Below are 17,341 nucleotides of genomic sequence, written 5' to 3' on the forward strand. Positions count from 1 at the left end.
TGTTAATAAATCATTTTCAAAAACACCCCCTAGCATATCTGACCATAGTCAGTTTGAGTAAGGGCAGATGATTTATGAAGCATTTACTACCCGGAATCTATCTTTCGATTTTGTCTCTTCCAATTTATTCTCCCCTATCCAGCTCTTCTCCCTCCTCTGGCAATGTCTTCTCCCTCTGCTGGTTTTTCTCCCTCTCTGTGCTGTCTTCTCCCTCTTCTGCCAGGTCTCCTCTCATTGCTGTCTTCTAGCTCTTTTCCAGGTCGTCTTGCTCTTTTGCTGGGTCTTTTCCCTCTGTTCCTCTTCCAATGTCGACGCAATCTCCTGGTGTAATGCTGGGTCCGCCGTGTGCCATGACTTATATTGGCATGGGGCAGGACAACCTGATGATGTACTTTGGAGGCCACACCCCTTGTGACACCATGGCCCCATCATGCCCCAGGCAAAGACAGCACAGAGAGAAGAACCAAAGAGGGGAGAAGGACCGGCAGAGGGAGAAGACATTGCCAGAAGAGGGAGAAGAGCCGGAGCTGCCTTAATAAAATACTTTAAAAACCTGTGTAGTGTATTTATTTTTGACACTTTTTTTAGGTGAATGGGTAGGGGTACATTCACCTTGAGGTGGGGGCGGGACCTTTCTTTTTTTTCAAAATATTTTTTTATTGATTTTCAAAAAAGCATATCATATACAAACAGTGGAATCAACATAATTTCCACAATAGCCATTACAATTCTTGCGTTTTATGTAACAACTTTCCCATAAACTAGCATTATTTACTACGTCTCTACTATCAAACCTTCTTATTAAAACAGTCTTAGCTGCCTCTACATCCCGGATATCAAGTACCAAATGTATTCACAGTAGGCCTCACAGGGCCTAATCACACCATTTTGACACCAATGTTTTATTAGCATTAATGTTTTTTAGTGTCTGCCTCACCGCCTCCTTTTGCTTGTCCCTCTCTAGCTTTCCTGAATCTTTCTCATAACGTCAAATGTTTTGCAAATATTTTCTGCCTGCCTTCCTTAATAGCTATGGTTTTCAACTTCAGCTCTTCAGCGCAGCGCTGTCATGGCTCCCTGATGCTTCCATCTTCATCCAGTCTTCCTTCTGGCCTCACGGACACTAGCTGTATGACCAGACTAAAACTGCAATGTTGTCACTCATGTACATGTGTGCGGAGCCCTGCCACAGAGCTCTAAAGGTTCAGCACAGGTATTGCATCCCTTCAGAGCCTATGCGCCAATGAATATCTCTTAAACAGTGCAAGTTTAGAAGATATTCACTGTACCTACAGGTAAACTTATAATACGGCTTACCTGTAGGTACAAATTAAAAAGTGGACTTAACTTTCACTTTAATAAGCTGAGCTTTGGTTTGAAATTTCCATTCTACAAAAAATAAAATGCAAAGATGCAAAGGAACTCAATGGGGATTTAATGTTATTAAGTAAATATGTTAGTGCAGTTTCTAGTTGTGTGATCTTCCTTAGCCAAATTCTGATACTGATCAGTCTAATTTCAACCCCTTTGGTTAATAATTTGATCTCTCTCAATAGCTTGTTGTGACAATTTCACAATCAATCATGACTGATCATGCATGAAAACTAAGTGATGCAATCATGCACCACGGTGTCTTAGATGGTTTTTAGTTAAGTTTAGACTTTAAGGTAATCAAGAAAATACTTGGCAAGGGATCATTTGTGCTTATGGATATGGTCATCTTAAATGACAGCCAGAGAAATCTGCAGCAGCAAAGATTAACATAAAGGAAAACAAGGACATAATTAATATCCAATAGGGTGCAGCTTCTGGCTATGAAGGTGTTCAGATTTGTTTGTATTAGTGAATCTATGAAAAAAGTCTTTCTTAGAAGGAAATTAATGTTTGCAAACTAGTCATTGCATGTAGCTTCTGCTAGAATTTGATAACAGCAATGCTTGCTCTTTACACACATTATCTGGTAATGTCTACTTGAAAAAAGTGACAATAGTTGAAGCTAGAATCTTGAACTTGAGTAACTTCAAGCTGACAAATATATGACAGATTTCATCTGTTTTAATTCTCAGCTGTCTAGTCTAACTAATACTGTTTTTCTTGCCTCTAAGCCAATCTTATTTATTTTTTATTTTTTTTGTAAAATCTTTATTTTGAAATAGTTTAACAGTAAAATACACTGAAGTATACAGTAGACAGGCGTGTCAGGTCCAAACACAGAACAAATAAACCGTAGGAAACAACGACACCCATAAGAACTGTCCTGGTGGCCGAGAGTTGGCGGCTGATGTCAGACACACGAGTCAGGCAATCGACTGGTAATGAGCGTCTGGGGTGTCTTCTTGCCTACTCATGCCAATTCCGGTTTCTATGGTCTAGTGCCCCGCTCCGAGGCGCCTCTGAATTGGAAGGAGAGGATGGGCCGGGGCCCACTCCCCCTCCCCCTGCCATACAGAAGGCCGGGGAGGCATGGGACCACCCCCGGTGGCCGCCCAGGAGAGGGGGGCACAAACACCTCCAGCTACCTCCTCCGAGCGTCCCCCGGGGGTAAGACAGGCCCACAGCAACCCCCCCGCCCAGGAGAGACATCCCAACCTGGACCCCTCCGGACAGGAGGATTCCCCCCGCCAGCTAAACAGGGCGGCTGCAGGACCAACTAGCCCACAGGAAACCTAACGCTCCACCACATCTCAATACCACGTAGGTCAATAAAAAGCAACGTCTTAAAGTGTAGAATACAGAGAAGGAAAGTAAAGAAGAACAGCAGAAAGGGTGAGAGAGAGATAAGAAGGGGTAAAGAGGGGATTGGGAAATGGGGTGAGGAAGGAGGGTGGAGCCTACCGGACATCCCTGAGAAGTGCAGCGGTCCAGCACCAGGCGAGTCTCAGCAGCAAATTCGTCACTCCGTCCATGGGGCAAGAAGGCGAAAAACAACCACTAGGTGGGAACATCAGTGTGTGTGCGGGATCTCAAAGAAGGTTCCGCCAGCTCCAGTAGAGCCAAGTCCAGACTGGAGGTAGCGTATATAGTTTCGGACATGTAGGCTGTCCATGACTGCCATATTCTGTCAAACTTAGCCCGTGTACCTCTACAGGTTGCCACCCAATGTTCAGCTTCTCTAATGTCATTCACTTTTTTGACCCAGTCTTCCCATGTGGGAGTCCTGATTTGTTTCCAGTAGGTCGGTATAAGACGTCTGGCCGCGTTCAACAGATGCGGCAGAGGGCTCTTTTTGTATCTACCAATCGGGATCGGAGGGATGTGTAAAAGATAGTTGGACGGAGACAGTGGTACATCGAAATGCAAGACTGCTTTTATGTGGGATCGGATGTCCGCCCAAAATGGCTTAATTCGTGGGCAATCCCACCAAATATGAAGGAGGGTGCCCAGTTGGCCACATTCCCTCCAGCACCGGTCCGATACCGAAGGGTAGATACGTGCTAGGTCTGCCGGCACTCTGTACCAGCGAGACAGGACTTTATAATTAGTTTCTTGGGTTTTGGACTCCATGGAGCTTGTGTGAGTGAGTTTGTATAGTTGGGACAGTTGGGTCGGGGAAAAGTCAAGTTGCAGCTCTCTCTCCCACACTCATATGTACGTTGGTCTAGCGACCTCGGTATCAGCGCCAAGCAAGCGATATAATTCTGAGATCATGCGGGGAGTGGGTTCATCTTCTACAAAAAGACGTTCAAAAGGTGTAAGGAGCGCTTCATCCCTGATTGAGTGGCCATGGACTTCAAAAAAGTGGTGCAATTGCCTGTATCGCCAAAAATTCATAGCTGTCTGCGCGTGCCCGGTCTGCAGGGATTCGTAGCTGACTATTTGGCCACCGCTGAGAAACTGTCCACAACTGGCATTCCCGTCAGCTGCCCAGGGGCCAAAAAAGGCCCTCCGTTCCCCCGGCGGGAACCACAGGAACCCCCCCAACGGGGCAAGCGACGAAACAGGGGGGGGGACAGACCTAGCGTCTTGTTCATTTTGTCCCATATTAAAAGAGATTGTACAGTTAGAGGGGAGACATCTTCCGACAGCCCCCTATATTCCGGGGACAACCAGGGTGCATAAGCCAAGTCTCTCCCAGCCAGCCATTTTTCCAGAGAGACCCACATTTTTGACTTAGTATGAAAATTCCAATTAAGTATCCTCTGTAGGACAATAGCCCTGTGGTACCTCTGGATATCTGGAACCCCCAAACCCCCCGTCAGCTTCGAACGCTTCAGCAAGGCCATGGCTATTCTAGGTTTCTTTGTGTTCCACACAAATGCCGACAGAATGCTATTCAGTTGGGTAAAAAACAATTTAGGGAGGGAGATGGGTATCATTTGTAGAAAAAATAGTATTCGGGGCAGGATATTCATTTTAATAATATTAATGCGGCCTAACCACGTAAAAGCGGTTTTGGTCCACTGCAACAAATCCGCCTTGACCGTATGTAATAAGGGGGGGAAATTGGTGGCATATAAGGCATCAAAGTGGTTTGTCAACTGAATGCCCAGGTACTTAATAGAAGACGTGGCCCAGGTAAAGGGGAATGCTAATTTCAAATGCTCCGCTTGAGATGGGGCAAGGTGAATAGGTAAAATCTCAGACTTGGAAAGGTTTATCTTAAAATTGGATAACTCACCAAAAGTCCTCAGCTCCTTCAACAGAACCAGCAACGAGATCAGGGGTTCAGAGAGATAGAAGAGCACATCATCCGCATACGCCGACAGTTTGTGCTCCGTCATCCCAACCTTCAGGCCCCTAATGTCTGCGTTTGCCCTCATCATACAGAGCAGTGGTTCTAGGACCAAGGCAAAAAGGAGGGGAGACAGCGGGCGGACGATAGCTCTGGGGGACGGTAGGATCCTTGCCCTCTTTTGGCAGCACCGTAATGTGTGCCAACAGTGCTTCGGTTGGGATACAATTCCCCTCCGCGACTGAATTAAAATAGGTGCACATATGTGGCGTTAAGAGGGGCAGGAAAATCTTGTAGTAGGTACCAGAAAAACCATCTGCTCCTGGGCTCTTGCCCTTGGGCAGGGACTTTACCGTTAGCGCAATTTCCTCCGGCGAAATTTGCCGCTCCAAGTCGACGCATTGTTCCGCGGTAAGTGTAGGGACTCCCGCCGACGCTAGATATTCTTGAATGGCAGCAGACTTGGGAGGCTGAGCGCTTAAGGGCGAGGCCGGGGAAAGGTTATAAAGTTGGGCGTAAAATTCCTGAAACCCGAAGCAATCTTGTTGGATTGGACCAAAATGTCACCTGAGGGGGAACAAAGCTTCTGTACGTAGGCTTGGGCATGTTTCTTGCGGAGGGCCCTAGCCAGCATACGACCGCATTTGTTACCATGTTCATAGTATCTGTGTGAAATATGCCTGGCCTGCCTACGTGTGGCGATCTAATAAACGTGAAAACAGGTCACGCAACTCAAAAAGCTTCTGCTTAGCCGCTGGGCCCCCCCCCCTGCTTATGGGAGAGTTCTGCTGCTTGTAAGGCGGCCAGAACCCTGTTGAAATCCGCTTGGCGCATTTTCTTGATTTGGGAGCCTATTGATATTAGTTCACCTCTAATCACGGCCTTGTGCCCTTCCCAAAGCACACCCGCACTTAGTTCATCTGAGGCGTTCTCCCTAAAATAGTGGGAGATGGTCTCCGACACCTTGGCAACCGCTGCAGAGTCATCCAGGAGATTTTCGTTCAGTCTCCACGTCCAGGCCCTATGGGGACTAGAGGGTAGCTGAATGGCCACTCCAACCGGAGTATGGTCCGATAGGGTGATGCTGCCAATGGATGCCGCCTGCAGAAGCTCAAGCGTGGGACAGTCAACGTAGACATGGTCTATGCGCGTGTACACGTCATGGACGGTCGAGTAATAACTAAAGTCCCGTCCGGAAGGATGTAAAATCCTCCAGGTATCAAGTGAGAGGTGTGCCTGCAGTGATTTGCGAAAGTGTTTGAAAAAAGCATGGGAGTGTGAGGGTCGGGTGCTCGAGGTGTCGAGCAGAAGGTCCGGGCAGACATTAAAGTCCCCGCCTAAAATCAGATACCCGGCTTTAAAATCTGACAACAGGTCAAGGGTGTTGTCTAAGAAGGTAAGCTGATCAGAGTTGGGGGTGTAAAGGGAGGCGAATGTGTACATGCTCCCAGCTATAGTGCCTTTTAGGAAAACAAATCGGCCCTGAGGGTCAATTTTGCTATCTATTTGTTGAAAAGGGCACGTCTTATGGAACGCTATGGCAGTCCCTCTGGATTTGGCCTTAGGAGATGTACTGTGAAACCATTGATTAAACATGTGGGTGGGCAACCTGGGTAGGGAGTGGCTGGTAAAATGTGTTTCCTGTAGGAAGACCACTTGGGCCTTCAACTTTTTAAATTCCCACCACAATTTGTTCCTTTTCCCCGGAGAGCAGAGACCCCGTACATTGTAGGAAATTACCTGGAGTGTAGGCATGGGAGAGTTGGAGGGTGGAGGACTGAGCGAGCGTCCCAACTCACCTGGTGCAGGGACCGCAGCAATGGCAGGCTCCTAGGAAGGGGGGGGGGGTAAAAAGGGGGGGAGAAGAAGAGGAGAGAGAAAGGGAGAGAAAGAACACAAGGAGTTAGTACAGTAACACCAAAAACATAAAAACAACACAGCTACATCAAAGTTGTACAATGCAGCGGCTTGGCGGGGGATGGGACCCACCCGACCCACTGGGGGGGTACCCAGCCTCCTCCTAAAGTCTCAATAGGGAACTAAACCCATGGATGGGTGGCCTATGTGGGGAACGTGGACCAAAACAAGGGGGGAAAGAGAAGGCTCCCGCCCCGCCCACCACATCCGGAAGCAGTATAGCCTCAATCCGGGGGAAAATCCGATCCAGAAAAACAGACAAAAAATAAACAATAAAAAACAAGGGAGGAAAAAAGGTGAAGCACAGTGTAGGCTGATTGCGTTCGGGGACGTGGGGTCTGGCCGGTCCCTGGCAGGGGCCCCACCACCGTGGTGGAGTCACAGCAAACTTCAGTCCGTGGAGGGGGGGATCTCAAAGGTAGCTGCATAGGCAAAAAAAGGGAAAAATGAAAACAGAAACCAAATCAAACCCCCCCCTCCCCTAGTGCCCCACAAAAAGGGAAAGGGAAAAAAAGGGGGGCGCCGTGGCAGATCACCCTCCTATATTGGGAGTGCAAACTGTCTCCGCCATGTAGGCCCAGTCTGATAGTCGAACAGTATCTAAGGCTGGAGACAAGTCACCAGAAATTCTTGCCGCCACGGCAGCCAGAGTCTGCAGCCTCAAAGGGCACATCCTGTTCCCCGGAGCACCCGGGGGGGCTCAGGGTCGAAACATCCAACTCGCAAGTCCTGTGGGGGGGCCCAGACACCATCAATCACAGCAGAGAAAGTCAGCAATCAGCTTTCTATCACACAGCCCAGGCTTGGCATCAGTCTCGGGTGGTAGAAGGAACCACTGAAGACTCCTGGGCCGAACTATGCCTGTCCCTCCTCCGGTGCTTGCGTGTGACTGTAGACCATCTCGGGGGAAGGGGGGGACAAGCAAGTCGCTCGGAGGTCCTCTCCAATCCGGAAAGTCCACGGGCTCCAGCCCCAGAGAGGATAGAAAGTGTGGAAGATCGTCCTTAGTGCGCAGGGTCACTTGCCTGCCATCTTTGAGCACATGCAGAGAGAAGGGGAAGCCCCAGCGGTAGGCCAGTCCTGCGGCCTGGAGCACAGAAAGGAGCAGACGGAGGGCTCTCCGCTGCATAAGGGTGCGCCTCGAGAGATCCTGATAGAAAGTCAGTCGAGCACAATCAAAATCATAAAAGGGCTTACCCCGCACTTTTTGCATAATCCGTTCTTTGATAGTGTATTTGTGAAGTTTACAGATTATGTCCCTGGGATTGTCAGCGTCTTGAGACGGGGGGCGCAGTGCTCTGTGGGCTCGGTCTATTTCAATAGGAGCAGTGGCTGGGAGTCCCAATATGTCTCTAAAGATATCTGTCAGAGTGGGGACAATATCCCTGGGTCCAGTAGCCTCTGGGAGTCCTCTAATCCTGATATTGGCCCTCCTGCTGCGGTTCTCAACATCATCTAATTGCCCCAGCAGTACATCAAGCTGATGGTCCTGTGTTTGGCACCTAGATTGCAGCAGGGCAATGGCGGGGAGAGTCTCCTCTAGCTTCTCTTCCAGGGCCTCCACCCGGTGACCCAGGTGTGTGGTATCAGCTTTAAGTTGGGCAATATCAGCGGTGAAAGCTTTCTCCACTCTGCTAGTGAACCTCTCCAGGTCTTCTCTGGTGGGGAGAGACATAATATGGCGGCGGATTGCATCATCTCCCATGAGGTCTGAGACCTCTGAGCGGCCATCCAGGGACCCGGGGGAGGCAGGGGGGGCCGAATCACTTACCGATCCCGGGGAGGGCACCGGAGAGGCCAGGGGAGACGGTCCGGTCGGCTGAGGAGGCGCCGCTGTAGCAGGCTGTGAGGATTTCCCAGCTTTCTGAGGCTTCCCGGTCAGCGCCATATTGGATCCGTCGCGGCCCTGTCCGTGGGGGCCCGGGAAGAACTGATCCAGCTGTCCCTGCCGCTTTTTATTACCCTGCGGCAGTCGGGAAGACTGCCGGGAGCGTTGGGACATGGAGCCCGGTGGTGCAGATCGATTTTCCCCGCTGAGGGTAGCTAATGTAAGCGGTGATGGAGCGGAGCTAAGGTGAAGCACGTCCTCACTCCTCCATGGTCAGGACACGCCCCCAGCCAATCTTATTTTAATCATGCTTCAAATATTATTGATAACTTATAAATAAATATCAACAATAGGTTGAGTATGATAGAATTAATCAAGTTGTAGCTGCTAATATGCCTTGATAATTCCAATGTCACACTTCCTTGCCTCCCTTCTTTCTTTCTTTCTTTTCCTTTCTTTCTTTTTTTCTTTTCCTTTCCTTTCTTTCTTTCTTTTTTTTCTGTCTTTCTTTCTTTCTTTCTTTCCCTTTCCTTTCTTTCTTTCTTTCTTTCTTTCTTTCTTTCTTTCTTTGGTGTTTCCATCCAAATGATCACACTTATCCATTTACTCTCTCCATAACATAAAATAAAATGAGGTTCTTGTCATTTCAAAGCAGATCTGCAGACGTGACAATACAGAGAACAACAGCATTGTTTTACCTAAAATTATGAAAAGTATTATATGCACAAAAATATTATGGAATCCATAATCACTTTTAAATACATCTTTAATATATTTTTATTTGTTACAATCTCATAAATATACCTATACAAACATGACCTTTCTCAGGTGACGTTGTTCACAACCCTTTTCCTTTTTGGTTCTGGTATTTCATCAGATTGGCGACCCGTCAGAATTTGTGACGGAAGTGACGTTCCTTCGCCGCCATCTTGCTACACCCCACACTCCTCCACAGTAAGGATACAATGAGAAGGTGGCAAGCGGATATCCTGTTACTCCCACCGGAGTTTTACATTTCACACTTATTCTTAACTGTAAACAGAGCTTATATGTTGAAATACAGTATTTAGAAAACTGTTTGACTGTTTACATGTTACATTTTAAAAGCAGCGGTGTTCTGTCAGATTAGCAAACCTGTGAGATCAGCAGGTTTGCTGCTGCTTTTAAAATTGAACATCTAAACAGTCCTTTGGATTTCTAAAATGGGAGTTTTAAAAAAAAATTGCATTGATACATGTCCCCTGGGGCAGGACCAAGGTCCCCAAACACTTTTTATGACAATAACTTGCATATAAGCCTTTAAAATAAGCACTTTTGATTTTTCATGTTAGTGCCCCATAAACTTTAACGATGTTCCGGCGGCTTTTGAATTTGCCCTGACTCTCACATCAGTTACAGTGTCTCTGATTACAACCACACCACCCTTAGTGTCCTTGATCTCCACCACACCAGCCAGTGTCCCTGTGCACCGCCACACAAGTCTTATTGTCCCTGGTCATTGGCACACCATGTTCTCTGAAGAGCCATATGTGCTCAGATCCTTCTTCAGAGAGCATTTCACAGGCAATAAGAAGTCATTGTATTGCCTCCTCACCACCTGCTTTAACCCTTTAGACCATTTTAATCTCCAAACTACAACCCTCCAGCTGTTGCAGGAACTACACCATGAGACATGACTAGGCATGATGGTAATTGTCATTCCTGAACAACTGGAGGGCCATAGTTTGGAGACCCCTGCTTTAGACCCTGCACAAGTACGCCATTCACGTGAATGGGTTGCCTTTGACAGCCATACAGGGAGTATCATTTCTGCCATAGCTGCGAAGCATCACATCTGTGGCATATATATTCCCCCCGGTCTCTGCAGCTAAAGGTGGTAGCATTTCAGCGAGGTGATTCTGCCCTTCAACCGCTTATGTGAATAAGCTCTAATAGTTCAGCCAGTCACAGTTCTCTGATCACCACCACACCAGCCACGGTGTCGCCAGACAAGTGTAGCTAGAATCAGTGTTCTTGACTGGTGGCACTAGGGCTGGTATGGTGGTGATGAGAACTGTTGCTTGCTGAACAGGTCTGGTGTAGTGGCAGACTAGTGTATGCCAGTAACAGAGCCTCTTATCACTGCCACTTCAGTCCCAGTGCACCAGACCAGTGTATGCCAGCAACAGTGTCCCTGTTTGTCACTATACCAGTCCCAGTATCACGACACCAGTGTAAGCTAGCAACAGTGTACCTAATTGTCACCACACCAGTCCCATAAAAAGAGACTTAAATGCCAGAGGGTTTAGAACATTAAAGGAGGAGTATGAAAAATTGAAACATAGGGGGTTATTTACTAAAGGCAAATCGACTTTGCACTACTACTACTACTACTGCTAAGTGCACGTGAAATTGCACTGAAAGTGCACTTGGAAGTGCATTCGCTGTAGACCCAAGGGAGACATGCAAGAAAGAAAAAAAAACAGCATTTTAGCTTGCACATGATTGGATAATACAATCAGGTAAGCTTCCCCTCATTTCAGATTTACCCATCAGATGTACAGTGACTGCACTTCTAAGTGCACTTTCAGTGCAATTTCAAGTGTACTTTGCACTTGTAATTTACACTTGTAGTGCAAAGTGGATTTGCCTTTCGTAAATAACCCCCAGAATATCAAAGGTTTAAAGATTTTGCTATGAAAATATGCGATTAACTTGGGGTGATCAATGTACAGTGCAAGGATTTTTTTAAGCAAACCTTGTTGCAGATTTTTATCAGTTTATGCTCTAAAGAAATAGCTTATTATTTGACCATTTTGAATAGGAGAATCTGAGTTCATTGTAATCAGCTGGTGCACTCCTGGTAGGAAAAGTTGCTGTGTCTGCATCCCTTTGGAAAAAGTGACCCTTGGGGAATATCTCAGCAAAATAAATTTGCATAAAATCTGACTTGCCAATCACAAAGGGAGGAAATTACAACACTGAAGGCTGAAATTGAAATGACATTTTTAAAAACCTTAAATTACAATATTGATTGTGTAGCAATTGTATATGCTATTTCTTATTATTTGGTATATTTTATTTTCCATGAAAGTGGAGTTCCCTTTAAGAGAGTGTTCGTAAGAACAATGGGGAAAGCAATAGGAAGAATAGTGAAGCTAATGATATGCAGAATATCTGCTGCCCACAATGGGGAATATAAATCTTAAAAAGATAGCAATAAGTGTGAGGGCAGAGTCAAGCCATCTCTGAAATGTAAAGTCAGCAAAATATTCCAAAATTCTGTGTGGAGTGCCCTTCCTTGTCCTGACCCAGGCAAATCATAACACCAGGACTTTGATAGGTAGGTGTAGACAGTGAAAATGTCTTTGGTCTAGGTCAATTAATTTCAAACATAAGTTAAGGCAACATGAGAGTTCAATGTAAACTAAAATATTGATTCATAAGATCTATAATCTCAAGGATTGCCTGTCAAGTGCAGAAAAAAACATGCCCAGGCCTAAGGGGATGCAATGAAGTAAGGTTATACTGATTCCAATCCTGTAGTGTCATCCATTAAAGAGCTGGTCTATAGATCAGTCGGCATTCTGTTAGTGGCACCACTGATCAGATGAAGAATGTTGTGGCGTGGGCCCCTCTGGAAAGCATGGAGTGTCACTCGGATCTAGAAACCAGAGGGACTCCAGTGATTTTTTAGCATCATCAATATTGGTGATTTCAAACAGAGGTGGCATGTAAAAATGTATTTCAATATTACATTTTTAATCATGTATGCTGATGGTATTTAAATAACATTTATTTTAAAGTCGTATGTTGTAATGTTTTGTGACGGTACCGGGAAAAATCCTATTTGTCCCCAAAATTCTCTTTTTCTCAAATCTATCAATATTGGGATTTTAGTACCCTTAACTTTGTCTATATATACCTCAGCACTGATTGTTTATTATTGGTGATTTAATTATATTTCCCACCACAGAGAAATCATAACTTGAATGGAAAGTCTCAGCGATTTCTCATTGGTTGAAATTGCACCCTGCAATAGGCACTCACTGATATTCCTTGGAAGGCCATTAGTTAAACATCTGAAGAGGGCACAATGGATTATGTCAACTTGAAGACACTCAGCTGGTATTTTAACTTTTTGAAGCAGTGCAGTTACCATAGGTTGAAGGTTCACAATGGCTCCATAACCAGAAGTTTGGTTTGCAGTTTCAGTTTTCTAAATCCTCCAGTTGTATTAGAAAAAATGCCAAATTATCAGATCTCATTCCTTCAGTATCACCCTCATGTCTTTCAGGAATTGTGCTGATGTCAATGCATCTCATTAGTAAAGAGGAAGTTTGCTTACAAAAATAACACATTTCCTTGATGAGTTGGGTTGTTATTTGCTTGGACACCTTGTCCAAAGCCTTATGTAAGATAGCCTCAAATTTCACCATAACTCCTCCCCTGCAGAATCATTTACCTGTGTCATGTGTCATATTTTTATATGACTTCCTTCAAATGGTAGGCACCCTTTCATTACCTCCTACTAGTCTGATGAACAGGTTAGACAAGATGACATGTTGATAATAAAAAATATATTTAATGTAAAAGGTAAAAAAGAGTAGCCTGCATGCAGTTTTTAGCTTGCGAGTTTAGAGCATTTTCATTCAAAAAAGATACTTTAGATGCATTTTGTGGGCAGTATTAAAAACAGCTTATTGCTTTAAGATAGCTGTAAGAAAAATATAGAGAATCCTATATCTATCTGGTATTATCTTCTAGGCAAGACTAAGAATGGAATACAAGGTATTTCATTTGTTTACTCTTCTCTGAGTACTAAACCAGAAATGGCTAAGGACCCTTATGTTAAAATGGGAAATGGATCTTTCACAAACCTTCTCATTAGTTCAATGGAGAAAGGCTATCTACCTAAGCTACAAGGTTTCTTCATGCATTGACCATTGGGATATATTTCAATTTTTTTTATAGATGGTATATGACCCCTTATGAGTTATCCAAAATATATACTAACACATCACAGCTTTGCTGGAGACTCTGTAATTAAGTGGAAATTTTTGATGATATTGTGCCCAAATCCAACCATTTTGAATGTCTGTAGCAGAGTTGATCTGTGATATAACTGATAATTCCCCCATCAAACCAGAACTGGCACTTTTGAATATAGAAATTGAGACATACCCACTGTCCCATTGAATAGCAATAGCTCATATACTATTTTTAACTAAAATTGGTATTACTAGCCATTGGAAATCTCCTACACCTCCTAAGCTGGATGAGGTCATAGCACACTAAATGTGCAGTGTCATTTTGAAAAACTATTAGCCTATAAAGAGCTTAAAATAAATAAATCAACATTCCTTAAATTTGGGGAACTCTGGCTCAGTCACCCTAAAGCTTATGAATGCATTAAGGTATAATGAAATTAGGAGGCCCTCTCTTTCAGTGGTGAACAAGAAATGTCTACTTATGAGATAATAGTAAAATGTACTAACTTTACAGGAATCATTTTTACATACTGGTTGTTCTTCAGTTAAGATTATTTTCTGTTGTATCTTTGTATCTACTGTATTGTCTTTCTGCTTATGTTGAATGGTTAACTAGCCCCCATCCTGCCACAGTTTGTTCCCATTTGGGATGTCAGGTTAACTTGAGCACCAGCCAGTAACTTCTGATAGACTTTGATAGTTTTTTGTTAAAATTTTTATTTTACCCCCCCCCCCCCCCCCCCCGTTTTGTATTGTTCCTCTTGACTATGTCATCTACCAATACAACCAACTATGTAGTAGGCTGGGCAGCACACCCCATCCCCCCCAGCATCTCATCCCTCTCCGCTCTCTGTCTGCCGGTCGGTCCGGCACTTATCTCATCTATCTGGTGGGCAGCGGGCATTGTGCAGCAGGCAGTGGGCATCAGACAGCGGGCTTTGGGCAGCGGGCAGTGGCTCCTGTGTCCTCTATTCCTCCTCGCTTCTGCCATGCGCCTTCTCCCCTCCTCCTAGGTGTCCAATAGAATTACCTGTCCTTTCAGCCAATTGGGTGACAGATCTCAAGACCCACTTCCTGATTGGCCGGGAGGAGGATCAGTGTTTCAAAAGCAAATATTCATTCGCTATTGTAACACACCTGGGTGGGCTCGGTTCGCATTCCCTGTGCCCGAAGTACACCCTATTTTGAAGCCTCTAGCTATAATCAGGTGCTTCAAAAAACACCCCCCCATTGGAATTCATGCATCCGCCATCCTGCAAGGGTCCGGATGCATGAATTCCGGTCCCTTGAAAAAAAAGAAGCATTGTTAAATAAAAGATACTTTAGTTCTTTAAAGAACATTATAAGTAACTTGACAGAAAAGTAGTTATTTGTATTTTCATAAAAGTAATTTTTTTTTTAAGTGAAAACAAGAGTGTTACATATATTTTTGTAATATGTTTTGTTTCTCATAATGTTTTTCTCCTAAACTTTTTTCTTTCCTATATCATAGAACACCTGCAATGATTGGCTGTTCCTTTGTGGTCAACAGACAATTTTTTGGGGAGATTGGCTTACTAGATCCTGGAATGGATGTGTATGGAGGAGAGAACATTGAACTTGGTATAAAGGTTAGTGACTTTTTTTAATAGTTGTATTGCATAATCTTGAAAGTGTACATACTGTGATCTAAAGAGATAACAGATGTCTAAATGGCAACATGTAAAATGATTGTATTTTTACTTTTTATTGATTAATCATGTAATGTCAGACATTAATGGAGGGTGGAATGGGGATAGATGGGGGGTGGGATATGGCAGGTGTCAAGAAATTTCCCATGTTGCAAACAGCCATTGAAAACTATAGTGCAATTTGTACTACTAAAAATAATATGAAAAACACCAGAGCAAAATGTAATAATGCATTAAAGTGTTTATTCACCAATGCCAGAAGTCTGCCAAGCAAAATAGGTGAGTTGGAAGCTGTGGTGCATCAGGAGAGCTATGATGTAATCGGTATTGCTGAAACTTGGCTTCAATCCTCACATGACTGGGCTATTAATATTCCTGGCTATGCACTCTTTCGGAGAGACAGGGTAAAAAGGAAAGGTGGCGGGGTCTGTCTCTATGTGAGAAGTGATCTCAAAGCAAGTGTGAAAGAGGACCTGGTGGATGGAGAGTGTGATGAGTCCGAAGCATTATGGGTGGAACTGCATTTAGATGGGGGTAGTTCAAAGTTAATCGTTGGAGTTTGTTATAGACCACCCAATGTGAATGAGGAGGTGGAGACTCAGCTCCTTGCACAGATGGAAAGGGCTGCAAGGGCTGGGACAGTGATAATAATGGGGGATTTTAACTACCCAGAAATTGACTGGAGTAATGGCACTGCTGGGACAGTTAAAGGACAAAAAATGATAAACCTATTACAGGACAATTTTATGGTCCAGTTTATTGAGGCCCCAACTAGGAATGAAGCTCTGTTGGACCTGGTAATCTCAAACCATGCAGAGCTTATTACTAATGTCCAGATAAAGGAACACCTGGGTAGCAGTGATCATAACATGATTTCCTTTGATGTTAGCGCTAAACAAGAAATACATACGGGTAAGATAAAAACACTTAACTTCAAGAGAGCTAATTTTCCAAGGATGAGGGCTACTCTCCAGGACTTAGACTGGGAGAGAATATTCGCTTCAATGGGCACAGAACAGAAATGGGAATTCTTCAAAAAGACTGTTGGGGACCTCACTGCAAAGTATATTCCCATGGGCAATAAGTTTAAAAGGCTAAAAACAAAACCTATGTGGCTCACAGCCAAAGTTAAAAAAGCTATAAACTGTAAGAGAAGAGCTTTTAAAAAATATAAAAATGAAGGATCACTAGTGTCATTTAAATGTTACAAAGAAATTAACAGTATATGTAAAAAGGAAATCAAGGATGCAAAAATTCAAAACGAACGACAGATTGCAAAAGATAGTAGGACAAACCCCAAAAAATTCTTCAAATATATTAATAGTAAAAAGGTCAAGTCTGAGCATGTAGGCCCTTTACAAAACAATCTAGAGTTGGTGACTGGGGACAAAGAGAAGGCTAATTTATTAAACACTTTCTTCAGCTCTGTGTACACAAAAGAGCATGGGGGAGCTCATGTCCATAATGGGGGTGGTAGTGACACAGCCCCAAATCCACAATGGCTCAAAAGGGATATGGTCCAGAAATACTTAGACAGAATAAAGGTGGATAAAGCACCTGGACCTGATGGCATCCACCCACGGATCCTAAAAGAATTGAGCTCTGTAATTTCAGAGCCATTGTATCTAATTTTTAGGGACTCATTAATGACGGGAATAGTCCCACTGGATTGGCGCAGGGCGAACGTGGTGCCTATATTTAAAAAGGGATCAAAGTCTTTACCAAGTAACTATAGACCTGTTAGCTTAACTTCTATAGCTGGGAAGATACTGGAGCGTTTAATAAAAGACCACATCGACGAGTTCTTGCTGAACAATAACACTTTAAGCAACAGACAGCATGGATTCATGAAAGACAGAAGTTGTCAGACAAATCTGATTTCTTTTTATGAGGAGGTAAGTAAAACCTTGGACAGAGGGGTGGCGGTGGACGTGGTATACTTGGATTTTGCAAAAGCATTCGATACAGTTCCGCACACACGGCTCATGTGTAAGGTAAAGTCTACAGGTTTGGAAATATCAGTTTGTAAATGGATAGAAAATTGGCTAGAAGACAGAATTCAAAGAGTCGTGGTTAATGACTCTTACTCTGAATGGTCTAAGGTTATCAGTGGTGTACCTCAAGGTTCAGTGTTGGGACCCTTACTTTTTAACATCTTTATAAATGATATTGGGTCTGGCATCAAAAGTAACATTTCTGTCTTTGCAGATGACACCAAGATATGCAGTGCAATAACGTCTTTACAGGATGTCTCCAATTTACAAGCCGACCTCAATACACTGTC

General features: G+C 44.2%; 1 protein-coding gene across 1 annotated transcript in view; it reads left to right on the top strand.

Annotated features, from left to right (window-relative positions):
- The window catches only part of GALNT17 (polypeptide N-acetylgalactosaminyltransferase 17), a 636,606-nt gene that overhangs the window by 442,461 nt on the left and 176,804 nt on the right, over positions 1 to 17,341 (top strand). The window contains exon 6 of the mRNA XM_077482320.1: positions 14,880 to 14,997. Coding sequence (XP_077338446.1) covers positions 14,880 to 14,997 — 118 coding nt within the window. The remainder of the gene's footprint in view (positions 1 to 14,879; positions 14,998 to 17,341) is intronic.

The sequence above is a fragment of the Lithobates pipiens genome, unplaced genomic scaffold, assembly GCF_037356315.1.
Source record: "Lithobates pipiens isolate NorthernLeopardFrog02 unplaced genomic scaffold, aLitPip1_a1.2 Scaffold_16, whole genome shotgun sequence".
In the NCBI taxonomy this organism is placed as follows: Eukaryota; Metazoa; Chordata; class Amphibia; order Anura; family Ranidae; genus Lithobates; species Lithobates pipiens.